Source organism: Lissotriton vulgaris, chromosome 2_1 (genome assembly GCF_964263255.1).
Source record: "Lissotriton vulgaris chromosome 2_1, aLisVul1.2, whole genome shotgun sequence".
NCBI lineage: Eukaryota > Metazoa > Chordata > Amphibia > Caudata > Salamandridae > Lissotriton > Lissotriton vulgaris.
In genome coordinates, this window is record NC_141687.1 from 1,978,159,682 (window position 1) to 1,978,185,728 (window position 26,047).

A 26,047-nucleotide genomic window follows, 5' to 3' on the forward strand; every position below is an offset into this window, starting at 1 on the left:
TGAACACCAAGAAGCTACAGCGAGGCTCGGGTCAGAAACTTCATTCAAGGCCCCAGGTCTGATTCTCAAATTTAGCATTTGTAGGACTATTTAGATTACAACATTGGTGAAGAGTTAACATCAGCTTTATAATGGATTCGAGTTCAGCCCTGCAAGGTACAATTTAATAATAATGACAATAATAATATCAACAACAATAATACTAATATCGATAATAATAATAATACTATATTATATAAACCATTCAAACAACACAATTTAGACAAACATTTAACATTCAATCAAAAGCTGAAAAGTGGGATTAAAAATAATCTTCTTTGAAAAAGCAACCGTAACAGTGATTTACTTAATTTCTTTTCGAGCAAGCAAGTAGTATACTAACAAATAAAGGTTTAGCATTTTCGAATTCAAAAGAATACATTTGGCATTGAAAGTTTTCCCTTGTGATATTCTTCCAAACAGTGATATTGAACGAAACATTAGGTGTTTGAAGGCAAACGAAAGAAATATGCCTGTTCTAGACGTGAACTGAGTTTTAAAGAATGTGTCAATTTTCAATGAGAATACATTACATGTGTCCTTCCAGTGCTAATTTTAAAACAAATAATTTCTTTGTATTTATGCACTCTATGAGTGTGCATATGTTCCAGCTGTCTCCTTGTGTACTTGGCCCACCTCTGCGTTCCTCGTGCCCGCCCTCCCTCCCTCCTTCTGTTGTCGGTGTTGCTTGCCCCACTTGCTCTTCCTCCGTCCATTGTTCATGTAGCTCACCCCCACTTGCTCTCCCTCTTTCCATTGTCCACGTTGCCTGCCCCCATCTGCCCTACCTTCTTCCTTTGTCCATTTTGCTTGGATCTACCAGCCCTCCTTCCTTCTATTGTCTGTGTTGGGTGCCCTGACCAGCCCTGCCTGCCGCCTTCTATTGTTCATATTGCTTTCCCTGACAAGCCCTCCTTTCCTCCTTCTGATGTTCATGTTGCTTTTCCCCACTCACACTCTGTCCTTCCTTTGTTTGTGTTGCTTGCCCTCCCTCGTTCCGTTGTCCGTGTTGATCTTCCCACCCACCCTCAGTGTTACCTAAAAAAAATCCACTGTGACATGCCAGTGCTGGTCGCATTATGGCGCTTTTTTGCCACACCATCCATTACCTCCTCGTTAGTCTTCCTCGCCCCCTGAGTTACAAAGTGAGCTTTAGCTCCACAACAGAACCCTCCAAAGCAAAAAGAAACCACCTCCCACCCCCTCCCAACATGGCCGACCAGTCCCACCTGACCTCTATAAGAGGCGGGCCGGCCCAACCAATCAGCCTGTTTTTTTTTGTTCTGCACGATTCTCTCCAGAGCACTGTTCAGGTAAGATGGGCCGGCGTGAGCTGGCCCTTGGGGTTTAGGGTAGAGGACCTGCTCTAGCGGTCTCGAGTGCCTTATGCCTGTAAATCCCCCCCCCTCTTCCTTCCCCCGGTCCTGTGGGGCCGGTTAAGTACTGCTATAGCATGCCAGTGGTTTACAGGGGGGGGGGGGCGGCAGGGGATATGGGGTGTTTGGACATCCCGGTGTATCCCCAGGTCGTTACTGATGGGCCCTGGCCACTCTGTGGGCTTTTTGGGTCCTACGCAGCTGATACCCTTTATGTGTATGCTCATATGTATGTGCACTGCCTGCTCACAAAACACAGCTGTTGAATATGTCCTGATTCTACCATTCTGGCTGTCTATTGTGTTGCAATGGGGATTGGAATCGAGCTGCTCCCCTGTCTGCCTGCAGTTTGTTCTTCACGATGTATTCTTGCTGCGGTTGGGGGATGTATTGTGAGGCTAGTCGTGTCAGTTTCCGCCTCTCCCGGCGGTGTTTTGGTAAATGTACTGATCTCATTTACGTACTTCTTTTCCAGCGCCCCGGCGAGGCGGGCGACTTTAAGGTACACACAGCGTGGGTTACCCGGCCTCGAGGGAGTCGCTAAGCGTTCCCTCGCAGTGCTCTGCCCGTTCCGGTCACTCGGTTGGCGGCTGAGGGTTTCCATAAGCCTGTTTTCACTGACATGTAAAGATTAGACTCAGAATAAAGAAAAGGAGTCTTCACTTCTTTTGAAAATCAAGCGCCTACCTTGCCTGGCGGCGGGTCCTCGGGGGCTCCGCTGTCCGGGTCCGGTTGCTCTCTCCGCGACTGCTGGGCGGCTGCTGTGCGCCGCCGCCTCCATGCGGTCTTTTGGCCCTACGGGCCGCGGCGGTTTGCGGAGCTGAAATTAACTCCGAACGCCCCCCGCCCCCCGGGGGCGGGGTTTGGTTGCCTCCAGGTGTTTTTCTTCGGTCTTGCGCAGCACCTAGTGTCTCACGAGGTCTCGGAGGCAGCTGTAGTGCTTTGACCGCTGCGTGCAACCAAGGAGCTGTGGCTCAAAGGTACGGCTTGTGCCTTTGGTAGGATCAGCCCTCAAAGGCCAGGGTTCGAATCCGGCCAGTGCTGTGGAAATTTCCCAAGGGGGCGCGTCGGTCTCCTCCTCGAAGAGTCCGGGGTTCGTTCCTCGGTGAGGGCAATTTTTATTTCTGTGCTGCATCAATATGCTTGCCGTTTCGCTACGGTTATGTGCCGGATTGTGTGGCTCAAGGGCATGGTACAGCAGACCCTGATGCAGAGGTCTAGCCCGGGACTATTCCCAGCCTCAGCGGGTCTTGGGTCCCAGAAGTTCCACGGACCTGGGTATTCTTGCCTTGGTGCCTCTTCCAGTCATGTCCCACTCGGCAACTCTGGGCAATTGCTTGCTTAACTTCCACAAGGGCCCCCTCAACGATTCCTGCCTTTACTGTGGCCCTGTATGGCCGGGCTGTTGACATACTACACGAAGGGAAGGGGTAGTGTTTATCCCTTCTTCGGGCAGCCGTGGGCCTGTGCGGTTGCCTCATGTACAGAGTGCCGGTGCTTATCTGGCGCGCTCTGAGGGGGCACGGTGCGACATGGGGACAGTCCCCCTTTGTCCGTGTTCCCTTTTTCTGGCGCCCTGGGCGCCCTGGGCCGTCGGTTTGAGCCGGTCGCGAGTGTTCCACTCGTGTTGGCCCGTTCTGCGGCTGTGGAGATGCGAATCAGACCCTGGTGCAACGGGGTTCGATTCCCCACCTCGGCGTGGACTCGTTATCCCAGGGTTCAGCTAGTGCCCCTGGGCATGGCACTCCTCCTTGTGCCTCAGGGACCGGGTCTGGATGCGTCTACTGCTGGGGCTAGTGTTGGCCTCGTGGTCGCAGGTTCCCATACCGACGGGCCCACTCGGTTTTTCGACCATCTGTGGTCAGTGAGGTTCTTTCCGTTGAGTTGGGTGCTACTGACATCTGTTATTCAGCGCCACGATTCCCGTAGGGGTGAATGGTGTGCGCGATTTTTCGCAGCATGTTGCGCTTCTGTGTCGGCCGGCTTGGCCCCTGCGCAGTTCAGGTGTGGACGTCCCGCCCTTGCATGGCGGTCCGGTCTTGCGGTTTTCCGCAAGGGAAATGTTTCGATCCCCGGCACCGGAGGCAGGTTAGCCCTGCGCCGTTTGGCTCTGGACTGTGGCTTGCTTGTTCTTCCCGTGGGCTCCCAGTGCAGGTATGCCTTCGGGTAGCTGAGCGCTTTGCATTCACGGGACATCCATTTGGTACCCACCGTCTCGGCGGGTTGGGGTCCCCACTCCTTCCGTTGCTCTCCGGTAGGTTTTTCTGGGTCCATGGATTGGCCTGTGGGGCCGGCCGGCGTGTGAGGGTCCCCGCTCTCGGTTGCGGGTGCTTCCATTGAGCTGGCCTTCGGGCCCGTGCGGGGGGGGGGTGCTGTGCTCCTGGCCCGCCTGGTGGATCTTATTCGCCGGGTGTGGGTCTTGGGGTTCCCTGTCTGGCCGTGTGCTTCCTCACGGCCTCGTCCCCCCCCCTGCCCCTCCCTCCCCTTGGGTGGGTGGCTTCACTGCTGGCGGTGTCTCTCAGCCGTCGGCTTCCGGGCCTATGTACGGTGGTCCCTTCGGTCCTCGTCTCGGGCTTGTCCTCCTTTGGGGGGGACGTGTGCCTGGCCCCGGTACTTCCCTCTGGTTCTTTCAGGGGGGGGGGGCGTCCTTTGGCGCCGGGTCGTTTGGGTTCTCCGGCGGCCGCTCAGCTCCTCGTGCTTCGGGGGTTGCTGGATGTCTTCCTGGCGGCCGTCCTTTTGCTGTGCTCGCTTCAGCGGCACTTTTTCTAGTCTTGGTTGAGGTGACTGGCTTGGCACCGGCACGGTTTCGGGTGGCATTCCCATTGCCGGTGCCTAGGTCCCCGGGTATTGCTCGGGTTGGGCGCCCTGGTGGGGGTGTCTCCGGTCCTGGCCCTGTCTTCCCCCGGGGTCCGACGGAGTCGGGTCTGGCCTTCGTTGCATGGTCTCGCCCTGCCCCGGTGGTGTTTCAACGCCTAGGGCCTCGGCTCGGTCTGCCTCCGAGGTCTCTGTGCACGAAGGGGGACTCGGCCCTCCGGCCCGGGTTCTGCTCCTCCTTCCGGGTCCTTATTACCTGTCTTTCGCATGGCCTTTCGGTCTGCTGGGCGCATCTCCCCCGTGCCCTCTGAGATCGCGGTTCCTCGGCAGGAGGCGCTTGGGCAGGGCCGGGGTGCTCAGGGGCGCTCGGCTCGGCGGCGCCTGGCCTTGTTTTGGAACGTTGCAGTGGTGTGGTGCCTGGCACCCGCGCGTGGTTGCCACGCAGGTCGGGGTGCGTTCCTGTTTTTGGTTCCCGGCGGGGTCCCCCGCCCCGGGTTCCTTCCCCTTTGGCCGAGCTGGCGATTCGTGCCTCCTGGCCGATCCCGGATCTTCCCGTACGGTGGTTGGGTCCCCCGCTCTCGGCGTCGGCGTTGAGCCGGCTCTTGTCGGCTGGCCTGCCTCCTTGTGCAGGCCTGGTTCTGGAGCGGTGGACGCTGCTTGCTCGGGCTTTGCTGCTGGGTTCCCGCAGGTATTCCGGTGCTCGCTTCGGCAGCACGTATACACACGGCTCCTGCGCTAGGAGGACGCGCAGATTCGTGGAGCTTTCCATGTTAGTAGTGAAGTGTGACTCAGGACGGCGGTCCCGGTGGCTGAGATTGGTCCTGGACCGGGGTTCAGTTCCCCGCCTCGGTGGGTCTTAGGACTACATCCTTCCACGGACTCGGAAATTCTCATTCCGGTACCTTCTCGTCTCGGATGGTCACGCTCTGCATCTCTGGGCAGATGCTTGCTTAGTCTCCGCTAGGGCCCCTTGCGGCGGGTTGCCTGACTCTCTCCTGGTGTCCGGCTGGGGTTATCTCGCTGGGGTATCCCAGGTCGGGTTCCCAAGGCACGCTCCTTGTTGCCTTTGGGTGATACGTGCGCTATGCACATCGCAATACACTTGCATACTCCCTCTCTCGTTCTACGAGCTCTTCGGGGTCCGCCCTTTTGGGCCCCGGCCCTCGGTGGCTCTGCGGTTCCTCGCCTGTCAGGTGGTTTTCCCTGGTGGCGAGGGTGTCTGCTGGGCGGATGGGCGTGCGGGGGTCGTTCCTCCGCTCCCCGCCCTGCTTGCGGGTTTTTCCGGACGAGGTTGTTCCTCCGGCATGTCCCCCGTGTCCTTCCCGGGGTCCCTTCCCTGGGGCCTCGGACTCGGGTGGTATCTTTGCCGCTGTTTCCGGCCTACGTGGCCACTCCCTTGTCCGGGCTGGTTGTTCGGCGTGCGGTTTTGGCTCTCTTAGCCGCACGTTTTTTTCCTTTCCCGGGGGGAAGACCTGTGTTTTGCCTTTTTGGGCCCGGTTCGTCGGGCCAATAGCCCTCGTTCCTCCTTGGCTCGCGGGCTTACACAGGCTGGCATCCTTCCCTACGCTTCGCTGGGTTCGGTGGATCCGGCGGGGGCCCAGGGTCGGTCCGCGAGGTGTGGCTCTGGTCCCTGGGCCCCCTTAGTGGGGGTCTCCCCTGTGGAGTTTTGTCTGACTTCGGCGTGGTCGTCCCCCGCCTGGTACGTGGGTCCCTAGCAGTCCCGGGGGGACTTCGCTGGGGCCGTTCTGAGTGCTGGAGCTTCGACTCCTGGTTAGCCTCCTTTTTCTGGAGGTCTTGATTTCAGGTTTCCTGTGGTCCCTGTTTTCTTTTCGGTTGGTTTTACATCAACCTTGGGTTGGTTTCTCTGCATCACCGTGTGGTGTTGTTGTTCTGGTGGTCAATGAAGCCTTGTTGGCTTGGGTATTGGCTCACTTTGTAACTCAGGGGGCGAGGAAGACTAACGAGGAGGTAATGCCCCGGTTACTTACCGGTAATCTTCATTACTCCGAGTATAGTCTTCCTCGCCACATGAGTTCCCTCCCCCCCTCCCTGTCTGGCTATCGGCTTCATTGTTTGCTTGGTAGATCAGGCTGATTGGTTGGGCCGGCCCGCCTCTTATAGAGGTCAGGTGGGACTGGTCGGCCATGTTGGGAGGGGGTGGGAGGTGGTTTCTTTTTGCTTTGGAGGGTTCTGTTGTGGAGCTAAAGCTCACTTTGTAACTCATGTGGCGAGGAAGACTATACTCGGAGTAATGAAGATTACCGGTAAGTAACCGGGGCATTATCCATGTTGCCTCTGCCCCACCCTCCCATCCACCAGCAATAAAGAACAAGCATTGCCATAGCCAATAGGTCTCGCCGTTGGGACCTTAGAAGTGTTTAGCCATGCAACACTTGATGTTGTTACATCAAGGAGGTTGTGCTGGGTAACTAAACACTTCTAAGGTCCCAAAGGCGAGACCTATTGGCTATGCCAATGCTTGTTTTAAATAATGATCATTAACCCTTTTGTTGTTTCCACATATAAAAAGCAAGCCTTATTCCTTTCTTTTTACCTTTAAACATATTTGTTTATACCACTAAGCACAGAAGCTTAACTGAAAAATAAAAAGTTTGTATCACTTTTTAGAGGGCAGTAATTATTGACCATCAGATCCACAGATGTGCTTTATTAGGAAAGCAACAAGTAAGAAAGTCCTTACTTTTAATCCTTTCTCTTTTATCTAAAATAATGAAGCTGCATTTCTAACTTTTCAAAATCAGTAGTCTTTAATGCACAGGCCTTCATACCATGTTGTACTAACTTAAAACCAAGGTGCCACAGCGTGTATCTGTAGTTCATGAGCCAAGTGTTATTTGCTCATCTGTGTTTTACGACCAGCAGCGTTAACTTCTATGCTCTTTCAGGAGAAAAAGGCCTTGCTGTATTCTAATGTCCTCTCAGAAACTCCATAAAGTTGATAAACCATTTATTACCTCCAACTGTTCTGACAGACAGCTTCCTTCGGACAGACAGCTTTGAGCAGCTGTTAAAAGTTCTCTTTCGAGCGCCGGGAATGAGCACAGTTCATTCTATTTGAAACCCAGGCATTCCAAGCCAGTCAAAATCTATCATTTTGCAATTTGGTACAAAAAGGACACTTTTATTTTAGGAGCAACCAATTACTCAGATAATGTGAATGCCGTTTAATATTTAATATTATGTATCTAAGGAAAACGCTGTAACATTTTGTATTGAGTCCTAGTTGTGTAAAGCACACAAATAATTTTTTTTTCTCTTTCTGTGAGGCCTATTTTTTCCCTATTGAGTGTTAATTCTATTTTTTTTTTTTACCATTGTGGCAATATTCACACATCTATACTTTGTTACTGCTTTACTTGTAATAGTAGTGGGCAGCAATTTAGCATATGTTTTATAATTTATCCTTTGAATTTTAAAGTGTAATTCTTCCAATGGCATCTGCAGAACACAATGACAACAACAAGCCAAATTGAGCTCATTCCAGACATTTTTAAGAAGGGGCCACACACTCAGAACACAAGACTGCTTGCTAAGGTGAGCCATTCTTACACAAAGAGCACAGTCGCTACTCACTCAAACAAGTACTTCACAAGCATCACCACCGGTGTCAGTCCACAAACTACATAGACACTCAAACAAACAATCAACCCACAAACCAACACTTAGGACAAAAACAAGAGGCAGTCCACAGACTGCACTCACCAAGCCATTTGTAAATACCAATTATAAATCATATTTACAAACGAAAGGACTCTCAAAAATAGTACAGAGACTGCACCAAGACAAGTAATTAGCCCAAAGACCATGTCATGTTAACAAAAACAGGCTCTAGCCACAGACCTTTTTCAAAATACACAGAATTACAAATGGAGCTGACGGAACACTCAAAAGCGCTCTGTATCACCATTTACTAATTTTACTAAGTGCGTAGATCAGGATCCTTTTTAGTGTATTTGTTCCGCAGTGTACTATACATTATGGAAGAAATACCATATTTAATGTACATAAACCTAATAAGTATCCCCTAGTAGGGGAGTACTTTCTACATCCAAATTGGTACCACCAAAACAGCAACACATTCTACAAAGTTTGCTAGGAGCAGGCATGCTAAAAATATTACAAAGTGATATAATATTATAGTCAAATCGTATTTATCCTAAGAATTATCCAAAAGTAGAGAAAAATCTCCTCATTACCTGCCTTTATTTGCTGTAGCAAACAAGCAAACAAGCCAGAATCTTGGCCAAGCTAATCCAAAACTAGAGTATCGCATTTCGACCTTACCAAACAAAAGTCTCCAGCTTCCAACTGCAAAGCTCTGAATCGACCTAATGGTCACTGTTAGATGAATGCCAAAGGGATCTCAGTCGGGGACCAGTCACCACCTGGAGGGTCAAGTCGGGAAAATCGGAAAAGCACTTTGGTCTGCAAAGACAAGGGTCTCATTGTGCAGTGTACATCCTCGGCGAGATTCCAAACCTCCGTCGAGACCACTCTTTTGGGCGACCGCATCTCCGATGAGCCCCACGTTGGACGCCAATTTGTGGGAGTGAGCCTTTTCAGGGGCCCACTGGTGCAGGGGTTCGCCCTTCTTTGTCCTTAAGTCCTTAGACTAACAAAATAGAAATTGGCACGGAAGCTGTAAAATCAAAGAAAAGAGATTTATTAACCTCTCATGATGGAGACAACGTCAATACATTACCCTCAGGCCACTGTAGGAGGTAGGCCAAGGAGTACAGAAACCATGGGACTTTTATGGCCAGTTTATAGCTGAGTAAGCATGAACACTCATAAAGAGAAGGTACAAGTGTACACAAGAATAGCTATTCACATATGTAGACAACTGGAAACTACTTAGTCAACAGAGTGGGAGGAGTAACAAAAACCCTTACATCAGTTGGAATAGCCTGACAGTTATACACTAAGACAGATGCATTCTGGCAGCTATAGGGCTTTCTGAGAATGTGCAAGGCTCTGTCTAAGTGCTAAATAGTTAATTATAGTTGATGACTCAAGCGAAATGCAAGGGCAGGCAACAGTGAAGACGGGAGAAGTACATGGCGAGCACATGGCTAACTAAAATGGCTGCCATAACTAAATGGCTTCAGCTCATGCTAACAGCGATTTTTGCTAGTTTCCACAATAGACCCCGACCCCCATCAGCAGGGCACAGGAGTATACTCTCTGTAATTCCTGATCTCTAAAAAAAACAGTTCACTCCGAGGCATTCCAGACCTCTGCCTCCTAAATGACTACATTCTTTCAGAGCACCTCCACACTGTTACTCTTCAGGCGTCATGGCCACTCTTGACTTGGAGGACACTTATTTCTCCATACCAATCGACCTGGCACAGCACCGGTATCTCAGGTTTGTAGTCAGCAGAAGGCATTACCAATTGCATTGCGGTGGTGGTTGATCTTCTGCGCAGACAGGGTGTGCATGTCTTACCCTATCTGGACAACTGACTCATCAAGAGTGCCCCTCATCAGAACTGCTGCAAACATACAGGTCACAATAAACCTCCTTCACGAGATAGGGTTTACCATCAATGCTACATAATCCGACCTATAGCCTCTCCGGAAACAGGCATAACACAGGGCAGTCCTCAACTCAAAAGTTGGCATGGCCTATCCAAATGCGGCCAGGATACAGTCCTTCAGATTATACAGACACTAATCCCTCAATTTCAATCAGACCACCAAGTCAAGATCAGGACAGTCCTGCGTCTCCTTTGCATGATGGCCTCCTGTATTACCTTAGCGCCACATGCCAGGTTACACCTGTGTCTGTTGCAGGAGTGCTTAGCGCTCCAGTGGTCTCAAGCGGAGGGCCACTGGGACGATCTAGCGTTGATTGGTCGTTGTACTTGTTGCTCTCTGCAGTGGTGGAACACCACCAAACCTGTTGCAGGGGTGGTCTTTCCTTCACCCAGTTCCACAGGGGACCATTACAATGAACGCGGCTCTTATGGGATGGGGTGTGCACTTATGGGACCGGATTGTCTAAGGCCTGTCGGAACCCACTCAGCACCGTACTAATATCAATTACTTGAAACTTCTAGCTGTAAACCTGGCATTGAAAGCTTTCCTTCCGCATGAAGATGGACAACGTGGCATCCATGTGCTATCTTCAAAAGCAAGGCGGCTACCGATCTCTCCAGCTCTCTCACCTAGCCTAGAGTATTTGGTGGTGGGCTCTCCACCACAAGATCCGTGTGCTAGTGGAGTACCATCTGGGAGTGTACAATGACTTTGTCGACCTCCTCACCAGAATTTGGCAACTAGTCCATGAATGGGAACTCCGCAAAATTCTCCTCCAGTATTTCTGCTGTGGTGGATTCCCAGAGATAGACTACTTCGCCATGGTAGGAAATGCCAAATGCCTAAGCTTCACCTCCAAGTTCCCACACCCACAGTCCAGGGGCAATGCACTATGGATGAAGTGGTCAGGGATAATTGCCTATCCTTTCTACCTCTCCCATTAATTCCGTTTTGGTTTGGTGGCTTCGTAGATGTCTCTCACTCTCCTCCTTGTGGCTCCATCCTGGGACTGTCAACCCTGGTTCACTACTCTGCTCGAAATCTCAGTGGTTCCGCACAAGAGGCTCCCCAACAGGCCAGACCTTTTCATACAGCACCATGGAGTAATCAGGCACCCAGACCCCAGCTCTCTCAGTCTTACGATCTGGCTCATAAAATCCATAAACATTCTCAATGAAGTGCGCAGGCCTACTATCTGTGCCTGTTATGCTGCCAAGTGGAAGAGGTTTCTGTACTACTGTCACTCAAAACTTATTGACCCATTAGGTGCTAAAGTGCAGGATATTGTCTGCTACCTTCCTCATTAGCAGACTAGTGGTTTGGTTTTCACTTCCATATGGCTACGCCTATGGCTGTAGCTGCCTATCTTCAGAACAAACAGCACATCTCCCTCTTCAGAATTCCAGTCATTAAAGCTTTTATGGAGGGCTTTGAGTTATTCCTACTAGGGTCCCATGGGCCATGACATGGAACCTCAAAATTGTACTAACAAGACTAATAGCCCCTCGGTTCGAACCCCTCCACTCCTGTCCCTCCAGTTTCTCTCTTACTTGATGATATTTCCGGTTGCCATCACTTCACTCAGGCATGTAAGTGAGCTTCAGGCACTACCATTGGACAAATCTTTCTTCCAGATGCACAGGGATTGGGTTGTCCTCCACGCCAACCCCAAATTCCCCCCTAAAGTGGTCTCACATTTCCACCTTAATTAATCCATTGAACTCCCTATCTTTATCACAGAACCTGGCTTGCTGAACAGGCTCACCATACTTTGGATGCTAAGTGAGCCCTCATGTACTATACATTGACAAGTCTAGATCATTTAGAAAGACACAATATCTCTTTGTTGCTTTCTACAAACCCCACAAAGGCAAGACCTTATCAAGAACGACCCTTGACCCTCTTTCCAGGCAGGTCTCTCCCCACGCCGCTCAGCTCCACCTGTCTGCACTGGTGCTCTGTGCCCAGCTGCCACTGCTGCTGGCCGAGTTCAAGTCCTGCCTCCACCCGCAGGCGACCACCTGTGCCTCATCCCTGGTGGCCAGTGGTAGGCCCTAGGTTTGCTTTTTTTGTATTTGCACTGTTCTTGGGTAATTGCTTCTGTCATTGGTACTGTATTTTGTTATTATGGTGTACTGTGATCATTTTCCTTTTTCTTCCCATTACTCTTTGCCTTCTGTTTCCCTTCACCGTCCCCCCCTCCCATTTTTCCTAGAGCTGCATCCCCTGCAGCCCCGCTCCCGCTCGCTCATTCGTCCGCTCCCCCCTCCAGCTGCTCCTTCCTCCCACCTCCCCTTCTTATGGCGGCCGCTGCATGGCCGCATGCATCGGGAGCGCCGAAGGCAAGCCCATCTGCGCCCGTACGCGCCTGGACCATACCCAGCGCCAGTACCCCTGACCCCCGCGAACGCCACGAAGCCCGACTCTGTTGCGATGCCAGCACCCTCCACGCACTCAACACCGGACGAGAACACACCTGCTTCCAGGCCACCCCTAAGCGCACCCAAGGACCCTTCTCCTGCCGGAACTGCGGCTTCACCAGCACCAGAGCTGCCAACCAGCCCACCAGGACAGGACCCAACCACCTACGTTGCATATTCCTGAACACCCGCTCTGCACGCAAACACGCCGTCAAACTCTGGGACCTGCTTGACACATCCTCCCCAGGCGTCCCCTTCCTGACATAGACCTGGATGAACGACTCCTCGGCACCCGACATCGCCATAGCCATCCCGGATAGCTAAAAGATCACCCGCAGAGACCGCACCAATGGAGTGGGAGGAGGAATCGCCATCATCCACAAGTCCACCCTCAAGGTCTCTACCAACTCCGATGACACCCTCAACACCGCCGAACACCTGCACTTCCAGATCCACACCGATCCCAACACCACCCTCAGAGGAACTTTGATCTACAGACCACCCGGACCTCGGCCACAGTTCAGCAACTCCATCGCCGACTTCGTCAGCACGCACGCCCTCGCCTCCACAGACTATATCCTCCTAGGAGACCTGAACTTCCACTTCGAAAACAACAAGGACACCAACTCCACCACCCTGATCGCCAACCTCGGACTCAGACAGCTCGTGACAATGCCCACCCACGCTGCCGGCCACAAACTGGATCCTATCTTCTTCCCAAGCTCCCATGTGTACTTCAGCCACACCACCGAACTCCACTGGACCGATTATCGCTGCATCCACTTCACCTTCCGGAAACCCACCACGCACCACCGCACCCAACAGATCCCCCCTCTGCTTCTGAAGCAAAGTCTCAGAAGACCAGCTAACCACCACCCTCGCCCGGAGCCCACCCACCATCCCCACCGACCCGGACACGGCCACCAGCAACCTCAGATGCTGGATCTACGCCAACACCCTCGCGTCGGTCAAGAACCCCTCCAACAGACGCACCAACAGGAACCCCAGCTAGCGCACCGTAGACCTCCAAACAAAACTGCCGAAAACTGGAGAAGAAATGGCGCCACCAACAGACACCGGAGAACAAAGCAACCAACAAGAACACCATGCGCCAACACCGTCACCTCTTCAGATCTGCCAAAAAGACCTCCTTCAAGGACAGCCTCCACAACAACGCACACAAAACCAAAGAGCTCTTCAAAATTGTGAAGGAACTCTTCAACCACAGCTCCAACACCAACAACATCCCACCATTGCAAGATCTGTGCAACTCTCTTGCCTCCTTCTTCCACTGCAAGATCGCAGACATCCACGACAGCTTCGACAACAATACCACCACGGCAGCCAACGACATCTCGGACCCCACGGCCACCACCCACTGCGACCCCCTGCTCACATGGACTAACATCAACAACAACGACACCATCAAATTCATGAGCACCATCCACTCCGGCTCCCGGTCGGACCCATGCCCTCACCACATTTTCAACAAAGCCAGCGCCACCATCGCACCCCACCTCCGCAAATCCACAAATATCGTCTTCGAAACCGCAACCTTCCCAGAGAGCTGGAAGCACGCGAAATCACCCCCTTGCTCAAGAACTTCCGGCCCAACTCCCTGCTCCCGTTCCCGCCGAAGGGCATTGGGAAGACCATAAACAAACAGCTGGCCGCTACCTCAAGGAATACAATATCCTGGACCCATCCCAGTCCGAATTCTGCAGCAACTACAGCACCGAAACGGCCCTCACCGCCGCCACCGATGACATCAGGGTCATGCTGGACAACGGCGAGACCGCTGCCCTCTTCCTCCTGGACCTCTCAGCCGCTTTCGACACAGTCTGCCACCGCACCCTACGCACTCGCCTCCACAATGCAGTAATCCACAGCAAGGCATTGGACTAGACCTCCTCCTTCCTCTCCGACAGAACACAGAGCGTCCGCCTCCCCCTCTTTCGATGCGAAGCCTCCAAGATCATCTAAGGCGTACCCCAAGGATCATCCCTCAGCTCGACCCTGTTCAACATCTACTTGGCCCCGCTCGACCGCGTCGCCAGACTGCACGACATCAACATCATCTCCTACGCCAACGACACACAGCTTATCCTCTCCCTCACCAAAGACTCTCGCGCAGCCAAAACCAACTTCCACGAAGGAATGAAAGCCGTCGCTGAATGAATGAAGAACAGCCGTCTGAATCTGAACTCGGACAAGATGGAGGTCTTCATCCTTGGCTTCATCCCCTCAGCCTGGGACGACTCCTCGTGGCCGACTGCCCTGGGTGCAGCACTAACACCCATCGACCATGCACGCAACCAGGGATTCATCCTCGACTCAACACTCTCCATGACCAAGCAAGTAAACGCCATCTCATCCTCCTGTTTCAACACCCTCCGCATGGTCCGAAAGATCTACAGGTGGATCCCCACTGACACTAGAAGAACGGTCAGTCAGGGGCCCTCGTCAGCAGCAGGCTGGACTACGGAAACACCCTGGGATAGATGAGACTTGGTGGGTATTCACCAAGTGGATCTGAGCAAGGGTTCCCAGACCATATAAGTTCAGTTTTTTGGGTTTGAACGAGAGCCGCTTGCAGTCCATCCATCCAGAGAGCTTAAAGTCGATGTGGCAAAAGCTGATGGTTCTCAGGACTTCTTTATATTTCAAAATAGCTCTATGTTTCATCAGCAAAAGTGTAATATTTGAAGCCAAATATGATATTAATATTCTATATGAAATGCTAATGGTGAGTTCTGCTACAGTCTGCAGGTACCTTTCTTTAGGCTGCTAAATAAGTATCCCGTGCAGATCTGGTGGCGCTCATTATTAAAGAAAGATTCAAACCAACTTGGCTCCTTTTGAGCCTCTGAAATTTCAAATGACCACCTGCCTCAGCATTGACTATGAAACAGAACTAGACACGTGGAAGATAATAATAATAATAATAACAACAACAATGATAGTTTTGGACTCTATTATTGTAACAACCAGAGCAAATATTGTGCAAAGCTACCCTGTCCAAGTGCATCATGAAGCATTGCGCAGGAGCTCTCTGTTCTGTGCCAGAGTTCACACATAAGACACTCTTGTGCAGGAGACCTTTCCTAACAGTCGGTTTAACCCTACATTAGCAGTATTGCATGAAAACCACCTCGTCTCTTAACCCCTTAACCGCGGTGCAAATTCCGCCGTGGTGCAGGAGTTCTATTGAGTGGGCGGGAGCCGCGTCGGCCAACAGGCGTGCGCAACACTACCGAGGTAGTTCTCGCAACGGCTGTTGGCCAAAGCGCGCACGCAAGGGGTAACTGTCCAGTGTGGTGGAGTAACCTACCCAGTTAATTCCTCTCAATTCTCTACTGAGAGCCTGCCCGGAGACTAGATTCGATAATTGCAGCCTACAACATTCCAACGCAACCACAGGACTGAGGCCGGTCCACACAGGCTCACAATTACACTTGACTTGCATTTGTCTATTAAAAACACAATGCGCCTGCTTCACAAAAGTAAACTTACACTTTTGAGTATGTTTACTACTTTTCGGTATTCACACAGTTAAACTTAGACCAAAAGTCTAACTTTACAACTTTTCGGTATTCACAAAGGTAAATAAACTTAGACCAAAACTCTAACTTTACTACTTTTCGGTATTCACAAAGGTAAACTTAGACCAAAAGTCTAACTTTACTAGATGCAACCGAGAATATTGTGCTATCTGAAGTGTGTATAAGGACGGTCCGACTTCTGATACGGGGTCCTAACTCTGAACCCTCTTATGCCACGTGAAAGTGACATGCCCCTTGCAGAAAATGATTATTTAAAAACATGTTTAGATATTAGAACATATGCAATTTTGCTTGTTTATGTACCTGCCACTTCTTATCACAGCCTTGCAGTTTAGAAGAAACGTCCTCAGGATTTTTTAATATTTAACTTGACTGTTTATTTTATCAAAAAACAGAAGAATAAAGGCCCGAGTTAGCCAGAAGATTCGAATCTGTAACTGTCAGATTACCCTCAATTTACCACAGAAGAAAAATTTATGGTTGTATGATGACCTTCGATGCTAAGGTGCCTCTTGTAAAGATCTATGTGTATCCAGCAGTGTAAGACGGTATAATTCAAGAGATAGCTCAGGTGGTTGCTGTACTTGCTGTAGAGTCATCTTATATTAGACTGTTGGAAGTTGGCCTCCTCCTGGACCGCCGCAGCGAGGGAGACTGTAATCTGAACGGTAACTGACTTCATTACGACAGTGTGACCCGATAGCCCGGTTGCATGCAAGCCAATTTGAGATCATAGAGCCAGGCTGATCGGGGCTCGCGCTCATTAGAGGGCTGGTATCGCGTCACAGAGCCCTAGGTAAGCCTCGTGAGAATCTAACTCAAGCACGGCAAGCCATGTCAGATTTCACAGCTCAACTGGGAAATGGGATAAGACCAGAAGGCAGGAATCTGTAGACTTACAGTGAACATGAAATATGTGCACTATAAACAGGGTTGGATTGGGGCCACAATTCGGCCCAGGCAGCCAAAAAAAAAGTGGTCCACATTCACAGATCGCAACCTTTCGCAATACTCTGCTTGCTTAGGATAATAGAGCTAAATGATGGTAAACATTTGCGGTAATAAAAGTGTTTTAAGGCTTATAGGTCCGGAACTTAAATAGGAAATTAACATTCCAATGGTTACAATATACTTTAGAAGCACAGAATTATCACAAATACTAGGAACTTCATTTTAATTGTTTTTTTGATCCATACATTTGCAGTGGATATTTTGATTACTGTTCACTGGGAAACATGATCTGGGGCAGACTTAAACTGCCTTTTACACTCACCCTGGGCTTTTATGATATTTATTGTATTTTTTGCAGTACTTAAGAGAGGGCCTCCAATGCTCAGAGACTGGTGAAAGGTGCATCTGTTTTTCTATTTTACTTGCTGCTAGCACCATATGTACGTTCTGAGAAAGTAAAAATAGTGTCACTTTCCTTACATGAAGTTTATATAGCACAAACTAAACTAAACAGAGGCATTGGAGCGCTTTACATGAGCACCACACAACATCACAGAGGGTCATATTATTTTCTTTTTAGGTTCATGTAGATTAAGTGATTTGCTCAGATTCACAGGATGGGACTTGAACCTGATTTCCCAGTTCCAAAAACAGCTAAGGCCACACCCTGTCCCTGTTGACTGCAGTAATTAATATCTGGCAGACAAAGGAGAAGCAGAGACTGATGTATCTCGCCTGTTGCATGGAGTGGAGGAGGATAAACATAAAATGAGGAGCTCCCTCGCTGGCCCTCACCAACCCCCATTACCTGATGTTCCAGTACTCACTCCGGCTGCAGTTCCCTGCAAACTAAGTGCTAATGGATTCTCATCAGCAGCTCCTTGCAGACTCTGTCACACCTGGAGGGAGCTAGAGAGCAGGCACACCTCATGCTTTGACAGTAGGAGCAGCCCATTGTCTTTCTGCCTTTGACATCAGCCCACTAGCCTGACTTTTCTTGTGCATGGGTCCTGTTTGGTACGGCTGTAACAACACCCTTTCAAGTTGTGCACCAAAGGTTGAGTCCTAAGTAGACCAAAATATCAGCCCACCAACTGGCCTTAGGCTCATCAGCTGATGCCCGATTGCCTGCTTTGCCAATCCGAGGCTGACTACAAGTAAGGCTCCCAGTTGTCTGTTTTTACAGAAAAATACAGACAGAAAACAATGTATTTCCTGTCTGTATTTATTTTTGAAAGCAGAAAAATACGGAAAATTGCGCTTCTTTTTGGCAAATTTCCATGCTGTTTTCCCAGGACAGCAGCTGAGCAGATAAACAGCAAGGGAAATTAAAAACAGGTTGAGATTTAACTAAATGCAGGCATATGTTAACATATATTTGTATTATAATGCTGATATTTATTTACCTGTGGGTGTAGTGTTTCGCCACATTTCGCTGCTTAATTTGCTAAAATTCGACAGGCAGCAAAGTATGAGTGCATGTTTACCAGTTAAATAAATGTGGAAATATACCATTGTAAGACTCCATATATTTGCAAAACTCAAAATAAATATGGCTAAATATCAATAAGATGCCCCAAAATAAATATGGAAAATACAGACGGAAATGTTAAAAAATAAATACCATAAAACCGGGAGCTCTAACTATAAGCTAAAAAAAGAAACATGTATGGGTTGACTAAAAAATATCAGAATGGATTTCACTCTAGGGCTTAATTTTCAGACTAACTCCGTCAGTAAGACTAGCTTTAATGCATAAATAGTGTTTTAATGCGGAAAAAACACTTGTGCGATTACAAAAGATAGCTTTGCACACGTAAAAAATGTACCTGTGCCGCGATTTTCATGAATAAATCTACTCCGATGGGTTTGGTGGGGGCATTGCAAGAGGAGAATGTGAATGAGCAGATTTATTGGTTTTGTTAAGAGTTGGTTAGCATTGAAACACAGACCAGACCTGCACATCACAGGATCATCTGAGTCACATGTGTTTTTTGCCCATCCAAGACAAACAATTAAATTCTACAACGGCTTAACAACAGAGGCTCATTTTAATTCAGAAGTTATCCTAACAGGCTGGTATTTCTGTTATTCCACAATTTAACACTCTGCATTCAATCAATGGCTAGATACTTCTGTTATTCCACACCTTAAAGTGGTGGATCTCATTACAGGCTGCCTTCTTCTGGTACTCCACACCTTAAAGTGGATGTGTTTCATAGCAGGCTAGCCTTTTCAGTAAGTCCGCACCTTAAGGCTGTGGCTTTCATAGTAGGCTGGCATTTTCTGTTAATGCAGATCTTAAAGAAGAGCATTTCATGGCTGGCTTAGCTCTTTTGTTAGTCTACACCAGAGGTTCCTACCCTTTTGACTTCTGTGGACCCCCAGTGAATCACTCCTGGAAGCCAGGAACCCATGCCTAAGCAATTTCTACGATTTAAACCTCAAAACATACTAAGAATTACAGAAACCAGTATACATGTAACAAATAGCATTGCATCATATTGCTCACAAAAATTCGAACCTATCTACGATAGTATCGTCTCTTCAGGTAGTCTACATCAAATTGTATTGTATTGTATATAGCGCTTATCACCCAGGGGTCTCTAAGCGCTTGACTTGGGAACCCGTCCTGGCTTTTTCCCTGTGAGATAGCCCCTACAGGGCATCCCCAAGGTGAAAGCCAGGCATCCCGCCGCAGGGGGCCGTTGTGGAGATTAAGCAAGCTTAATGCCCAGAGTTGCAGAGTGTGAACTCATGATTAGGGCAGGCACTGAAGCGAGAATTATCAAGTCCGTGGACATTTGAGCTCAAGACCCTGCCACGTCGGGAATTGAACCCTGGTCCCGGGTCTGACCTCTGCTTCAGGGTCTGCCTGCTCTAACCAGTGAGCCACACTTCTCACACAATGCCTCTGACAATAGATGTGCCGGTATTCACTCCTTCCACGCTGCTTGAGAATTTTCCTCCACTTATCACTACAGATGTAGAGGCCTTAATGCACCAAGTGAAATCCGGCTCTGCCTGCGACTTGGTCCCTGTAAGAATAGTTAGTACTCTTATTCCTCAACTTGCTCCATTGTTTGAACATCTTTTGAATCTATCCCTAAGAGAAGGTTATGTTCCATCGGAATGGAAAGCAGCACAGATAATGCCTATTCGAAAGAACACGAAGGCCCCTCTGACTGATCTGACCAATCTCCGCCCCATCTCACTCTTGCCATTTCTGAGTAAAGTACTAGGGAGACATGTCAACAAACATCTCTCTAGTTAATTCGAATCTTCAGGCGGCCTAGACCCTTCCCAGTCAGGTTTCTGGCCCAAATATAGCACCGAATCAGCCCTGCTAGTGGTCACAGGCAACCTCAGAATGACCCTAGATAAAGGCCACTCCATGATTCTGGTGCAATTGGACCTATCCGCCGCATTCAACACTGTTTCCCATCAAGTACTACTCAGAAGGATGAAGGAAAGGGGACTAAGAGACTCTGCCTTTCGTTGGATGGCAAGTTTTTTAACTGGTGGGTCTCAGGCGGTTGATCTAGGCCTGTATCGTTCGGCACCCATGGAACTCACCAAAGGAATCCCACGGGGTTCATGTCTGAGCCCTACCTTATTTAATGTCTATGTGGCTCCTTTGGCTAATGTTCTAAGGAAATATGGGTTCATTCCAATATCATATGCCGACGACACGCAGCTGCTCTTTCCTTTCGATGAACTCACACCTACTATCCAGTAGACCTTGGGGCAGATGTATCAAGAAACCATTTTGCACTTCTCAAATAGCGATTGTTAAGGAATCGCTATTTGAGAAGTGCAAAATGGTATGTATGTAGAATTTCGCTATTTTTTAGCGATTCCTTAAAATTCCTTAATTGCGATTAGCAAATTGCTAATCGCAATTAAGGAATAATTTCCCATTCATTTCTATGGGCCAGGAGGCCCATAGGAATGATTGTGCAGTAATTCTCAAATTGCGAATTAGCAATTTGCTAATCGCAATTTGAGAATTATTTCAAGGGTGCAGGGGTGTCTCATGGACACCCTGCTGCACCCCTGAAACTTACATGTGTGTGCATATGGCACACATACATGCCCTATGGGCATGTATGTGTGTCACATGCCACCTTCAAAATAGTCATATTTTGTTTTTTAAAAGGATTTCGCAAATTAACACGAACCTCAAATTGGTGTTAATTTGCGATTCCTTAACCCGAATTCGCAATTTAAAAAAGTTTCATACATGCCATTTAAGGAATCGCAAAATTGCGATTCCTTAAATGCATAAAGAAAATAAGGAATCGCAATTTTTTGCGATTCCTTATTTTGCTAATTTCTGATACATCCCAAAAGATGCTAAATGTCCGTTTGCGATTCCTTAAGGCCGAAATTCTGCGAATTTCGGCCTTAAAGAATCGCAAATGGCTTGATACATCTAGGCCCTTCTCTCTGGGCATGAATGCCATTTCACAATGGATGAGGAGTAATTTTTTTCAATGCAATATCGGGAAAACAGAGCTCCTACTTTTTGGGGAGGCTCCCATATTTTGGTCCCCCAATTGGTGGCCTATCAATCTTGGAAAAACTCCTGTCCCAAAAACTTCTGTTAGAAACCTGGGAGTTCGGTTAGATCACGCTCTTACTTTCAAAGAGCAAGTTCGCCAGACAGTTGGTATATGTTTCCATACTCTGGGCCTACTTTGATGAGTCTTTCCTTTACTTCCAGACTCCGTTCGAAAGACCCTGACTCAGGCACTCATACTGAGTCGCCTAGATTATTGCAGTGGTTTGTTGCTCTCTGCTAATGAAACTTCAATTAACAAACTACAAGGGGTCCAGAATACGGCGGCACGTCTGTTTTTGAACATGCCACCTAGATCAGCTTCCCGCCCTCTTCTTTTAAAACTCCATTGGCTACCAATACATCAACAGATAAAATTCAAGATCTGTTGTACCATCCATAAAGCATTGCTCAATCTTGACCCCAGCTATCTATCAGAAAAGTAAATTTTCTATCTTCCCCCGAGAGCTAAACACCTGCTGACGGTTCCTAGAATTAGGAGAGCAAGATTAGGGGGTAAATCTCTCTCGGACCGAAATACTGGAGCGACCTCCCCCTTCATCTAAGAGAATGTTCAAATCATCTTGTTTTTCGGAAACTACTTCAAAACAATTTGTTCTGCTTCTAAAAATTCATAGTCTCCGCACGCACAGTTGATTTGCCTCTACAAAAGCGCAGTGATACTCCTCGGAGTCGGCCGGTTGGGGGGGATTTCGACAGACGATTGCGAAGGAAAATTTATTATTTATTTAATTTTCCCTCGTGGTCATCTGTCAAATCCCCTCACTCACCCCAACCCTGCCCACCGCTCTTACCTGCACGGGCCGCTCCTCTTTGCATTGCCCCTAAGAAATCAGAAAAGGATACCACTTTAAATTTTAGCCTTCAGTTTCAAATTTCTACATGTTTACAGGACGTATTAAAAAGTACAATTGTTTCTTTTGATTTTTTCTTATGTATATATTCTTTATTAATCTGCTAATAATATTTCAGTTTATAATCTGTTGTGGACCCTCAGAGTACGCTTCGCGGGTCCCAGGGGTCCGCAGACCAGAGGTTAAGTAGACTTTAATGCAGTGGATTTATAGCTGTTGGCCTCTTCTGTTACTCCACACCTTAATGTGGGATTTCGAAGAAGGCTGACATCTTCTGTTGTACCATTTTCTAATGCAAAAGATTTCATTGTAAGCTGGTCTCAACTGTTAGTCCACACTTTAATGTGGTGGGTTTCACAGCAAGCTGATCTTCTTTGTTGCCCCACACCGTAACACGGTGCATTCTATCTCAGGCAAGCCGCTTCTGTTAGTTCACACTGTAATACAATGGATTTCATGTCCGGTTGGCTTCTTCCGTTTGTCCACACCTTAAAGTGGCAGATTTAATTACATGCTGGACTCTTCTGTTAGATCATAGCAAAAACAAAGGGGATGATGGATGTTGCAAACACTCACCCCCATTCTGGGGTGGCGGAGTGAGCTAAAGAATGATAATGGATTAAACCCAGATCAGTTGACCGGGGGTGAGTGCTTGCAATGTTCAACACTCCGTCCATCATCCCCTTTGGTTTTGTTTGTTTGTCCTAAATTGTCAGGGTATGCCCAGACATGCATCCCTTGCTCACTTTGCCACTGTATTCAAGATAGCCTGGCTGATGAAGGCTGTGAGCCCGAAACCGGTCCGGGGATGCTTGTTTCCGGTCCAGGGAAGGCATGGCTTGGCAGTTCGGGTTGGACTGTTCCCATGAGGCACAGGGTCAATCTGATTTGCATATAGCCATGTCTGAACTGGGGTGGCGGAATGAGCTAAAGAATGATGCTGGATTAAACCCAGATCAGTTGACTGGGGGTGAGTGCTTGCAATGTTCAACACTCCATCCATCATCCCCTTTGGTTTTGCTTTGTTCGCCCTAAGTTGGCAGGGTATGCCCAGACCTGGGTCCCTTGCTCACTGTGCCACTGGATTCAAGATAGCCTGGCTGATGAGGGCTGTGAGCCCGAAACTGGTCCCAGGATGCTTGTTTACGGTCCAGGGAAGACATGGCTTGGCAATCTGGGCTGGACTGTTCCCATGAGACACAGGGTCAGACTGATTTGCATTATAGCCATGTCTGAACTGGGGTGACGGAGTGAGCTAAAGAATGATGATGGATTAAACCCAGATCAGTTGACTGGGGATGAGTGCTTGCAATATTCAACACTCCGTCCATCATCCCCCTTGATTTTGCTCTTCTGTTAGATGACACTTCGATGTGGTGCTTGATCTGTAAAACAATAAGGCCCATATTTATCAAGGTTTTGTGTCTCCTTTGCACCACACAAGAGGGCACAAGGGTGGCGCAAAACCTAAATGAGTTTTGTTAAGCAATACAAGGCCACCTTGCGTGGCATTTATGGCTTGATAGATCTAGACTAACGCAAGGCAGTGCAAATTTCTGCCTTTTATTACTCTGTGGCAGAGAGGCATGCATGGGTGGAGCGCGGGTGTTCCCTTGCATCCACACATGCATTATGACTTCTTACCAGATTAAGCAATCCTGGGAATGCATCAGAATTGTACACCTGCCCACCAGAAGCACAACCAGGATAAATATTTTTATCTCTCTTGTTGTTTCCTCTTTTTAAGTGTTCTACATTCTGCAGCACAATTAGAAAGAGGAGAGGAAAATTCCTCTGAGGATTGTTTTTGTGCAGGAATGGGACCTTTATTGCACCAAAATAATCCTCCCAACAACGCTGGCACCCTTGCACCATGGTGCACGGGTGCCTGCCTTGTTGCTAGGCAGCAGTTTGTGCGCGAGCGCACAGAGTATAGGAATGCACCATATAATGTTAAATACGGTGCATTTCTGCCCTCTATCATTCAAGCAGTGCAGTGCAGCAAGGTGGCTTGTTGCCCTGCGTTGCGTAAAAATGTGATACATTTGACCCTAAGTCTTGGGATCCAAAGTTTTCCTAAGAAACCACTGCTGGAGCTATGCAGCATACCAAGGTTTGTAGTCTTGCTTCCACCTCTTGCATTTTTAATCTGCCACCAGATACTCCCTGTCTAACTCTTGCAGGTTCCTATTTTCTCCCTTTTTCACGCTTTTTCAGTCTTGCCCTTCCTTCTTCTTTCCTCCTGTGTGTTTTTGTCTCTTTTACTCAAGGTCTGGTTAGGAAAAATAAGTGCTAGTCCCCCACCAGCAACCACTGGCTCAAATTAAGCATTAAGCAGTGGATTCATAAGAGACTGGACTCGCCAGCTGGTCCACACCGTAGAGTGGTATATTTCATCACTGGCTGTCCTCTTCTGTCCGTCCACCCTTACACACGGTGAATTCATAGCAAGCTGACCTCCTCTGTTAATCCACCGCGAAGTGCCATGGATGTCATAGCTGGAAGGCCGTCCCCAAATGTCAGGGTCTCAACTAGTGTATTCACACACGTGCTTCTAGAAAGTCACGCCCCTTGTGTGGTGCTATGCTGTCCCCAAAAGTGCACGTTCAGTATAAAATACACATTTGGCCAAATCATAAACAATTTTTGAAAATGAACATAATGCTAAAAGGAAACGTGGCAGATTAAATATAGGTAAGTAATAATTACAGAGTTATTAAAGCACTGTTGCCAAATCCCTCCAGTCTCCATTAATCCTGGCTTCCACTGCTTCCAGCATGAACCGTGAGCGCGGCGAGGCCAGCTGCATTTCTCCAGAGGGACCAGCAGGGAGACACGGTAACATGAGTGGACCCAGGAGGCTAATCTGGTCTCCTGGGGTCTGCGGTGACATTTCCCACCCAGCTAAGTACTGCACACAGGGAGTGCTTTGCCTGGAACAACAAATTAAAGTCTCCTCAAATGAACTTCCGGTCTGTTGACTCGCCGCAGATTAGGCTCGGGGAAGGAACTGCTGCATATTTTAGTTTGCGAAACTGTGTAGTGTGTTGTCACTGACTGCTGCCTCAACTCTTGTTTCTCTCAGGTATGAAAACTCTTCTCTGGAGACAACCTTCACCCATGGCAGCTGGTCCACCTTTTGGGTGAAAGTGGCATCGTGCTGGGCATGCACCTTGCTGTACCTGTGGATCCTCCTGGCACCCCTCTGTCTTCCTGAGTCCGACCAGCATGGTGGGAAGGGCCCACCACAACACATTTTTCGACGGCGCCATTTCCGCAGAGTCACCGTTTCCAAGTAACTCTGTTGTGTCCTTCCTGAAGGACGGTCTCATCTGACACAGGGATTGGGCACTTTGTCAAAGACAGAGAAGACGGCAGGGTGATGTACTCGGAGTAAGGAGCTCCTTCACTGATGGACGCTGCTGGACGGATTTTAGATTTGTGGCCAATGAGCAAGGCAGGTGCTGAGCAAACCACTCTTTGACTTACCATATCAATTCTCTGGCTGTGCGGTGGTGGTCTCGCTGCAGCGGCTTGCTTCACCATTCTGTGGTGTTTCCAAAAAACAGGCCCTAGCCAGTCTTTCTAGCCTTTCATTCCTGACATTCATTTTAACCATAGGTGATCTCTTTCGTGGCATGTTTCACCTTTGCAGTTGCTCCTGGAAGCCATAACACCTTCTCTGAGAATGTCAACATTGCATAAGGAGCACAGAAACTACCTTTTTGTACACTGCTTTATAGCTAGGAGTCTGGTCTGAAAATTCCGAACAAATATACCAAATCTTCCATAAGCAGACCTGTGCCGTGAAGCATGAACTTGGGCACTGTAGATTGTGTATCATTATGCAACATGTTCCAGAGGCAGACACTTTTGTGCACGTTTC

General features: G+C 48.7%; 1 protein-coding gene across 1 annotated transcript in view; it reads left to right on the forward strand.

Moving 5' to 3' along the window:
• The window catches only part of SERINC4 (serine incorporator 4), a 293,672-nt gene extending 268,212 nt beyond the window's left edge, over positions 1-25,460 (forward strand). The window contains exon 11 of the mRNA XM_086958994.1: positions 25,247-25,460. Coding sequence (XP_086815120.1) covers positions 25,247-25,460 — 214 coding nt within the window. The remainder of the gene's footprint in view (positions 1-25,246) is intronic.
• Positions 25,461-26,047: the final 587 nt, after the last annotated feature.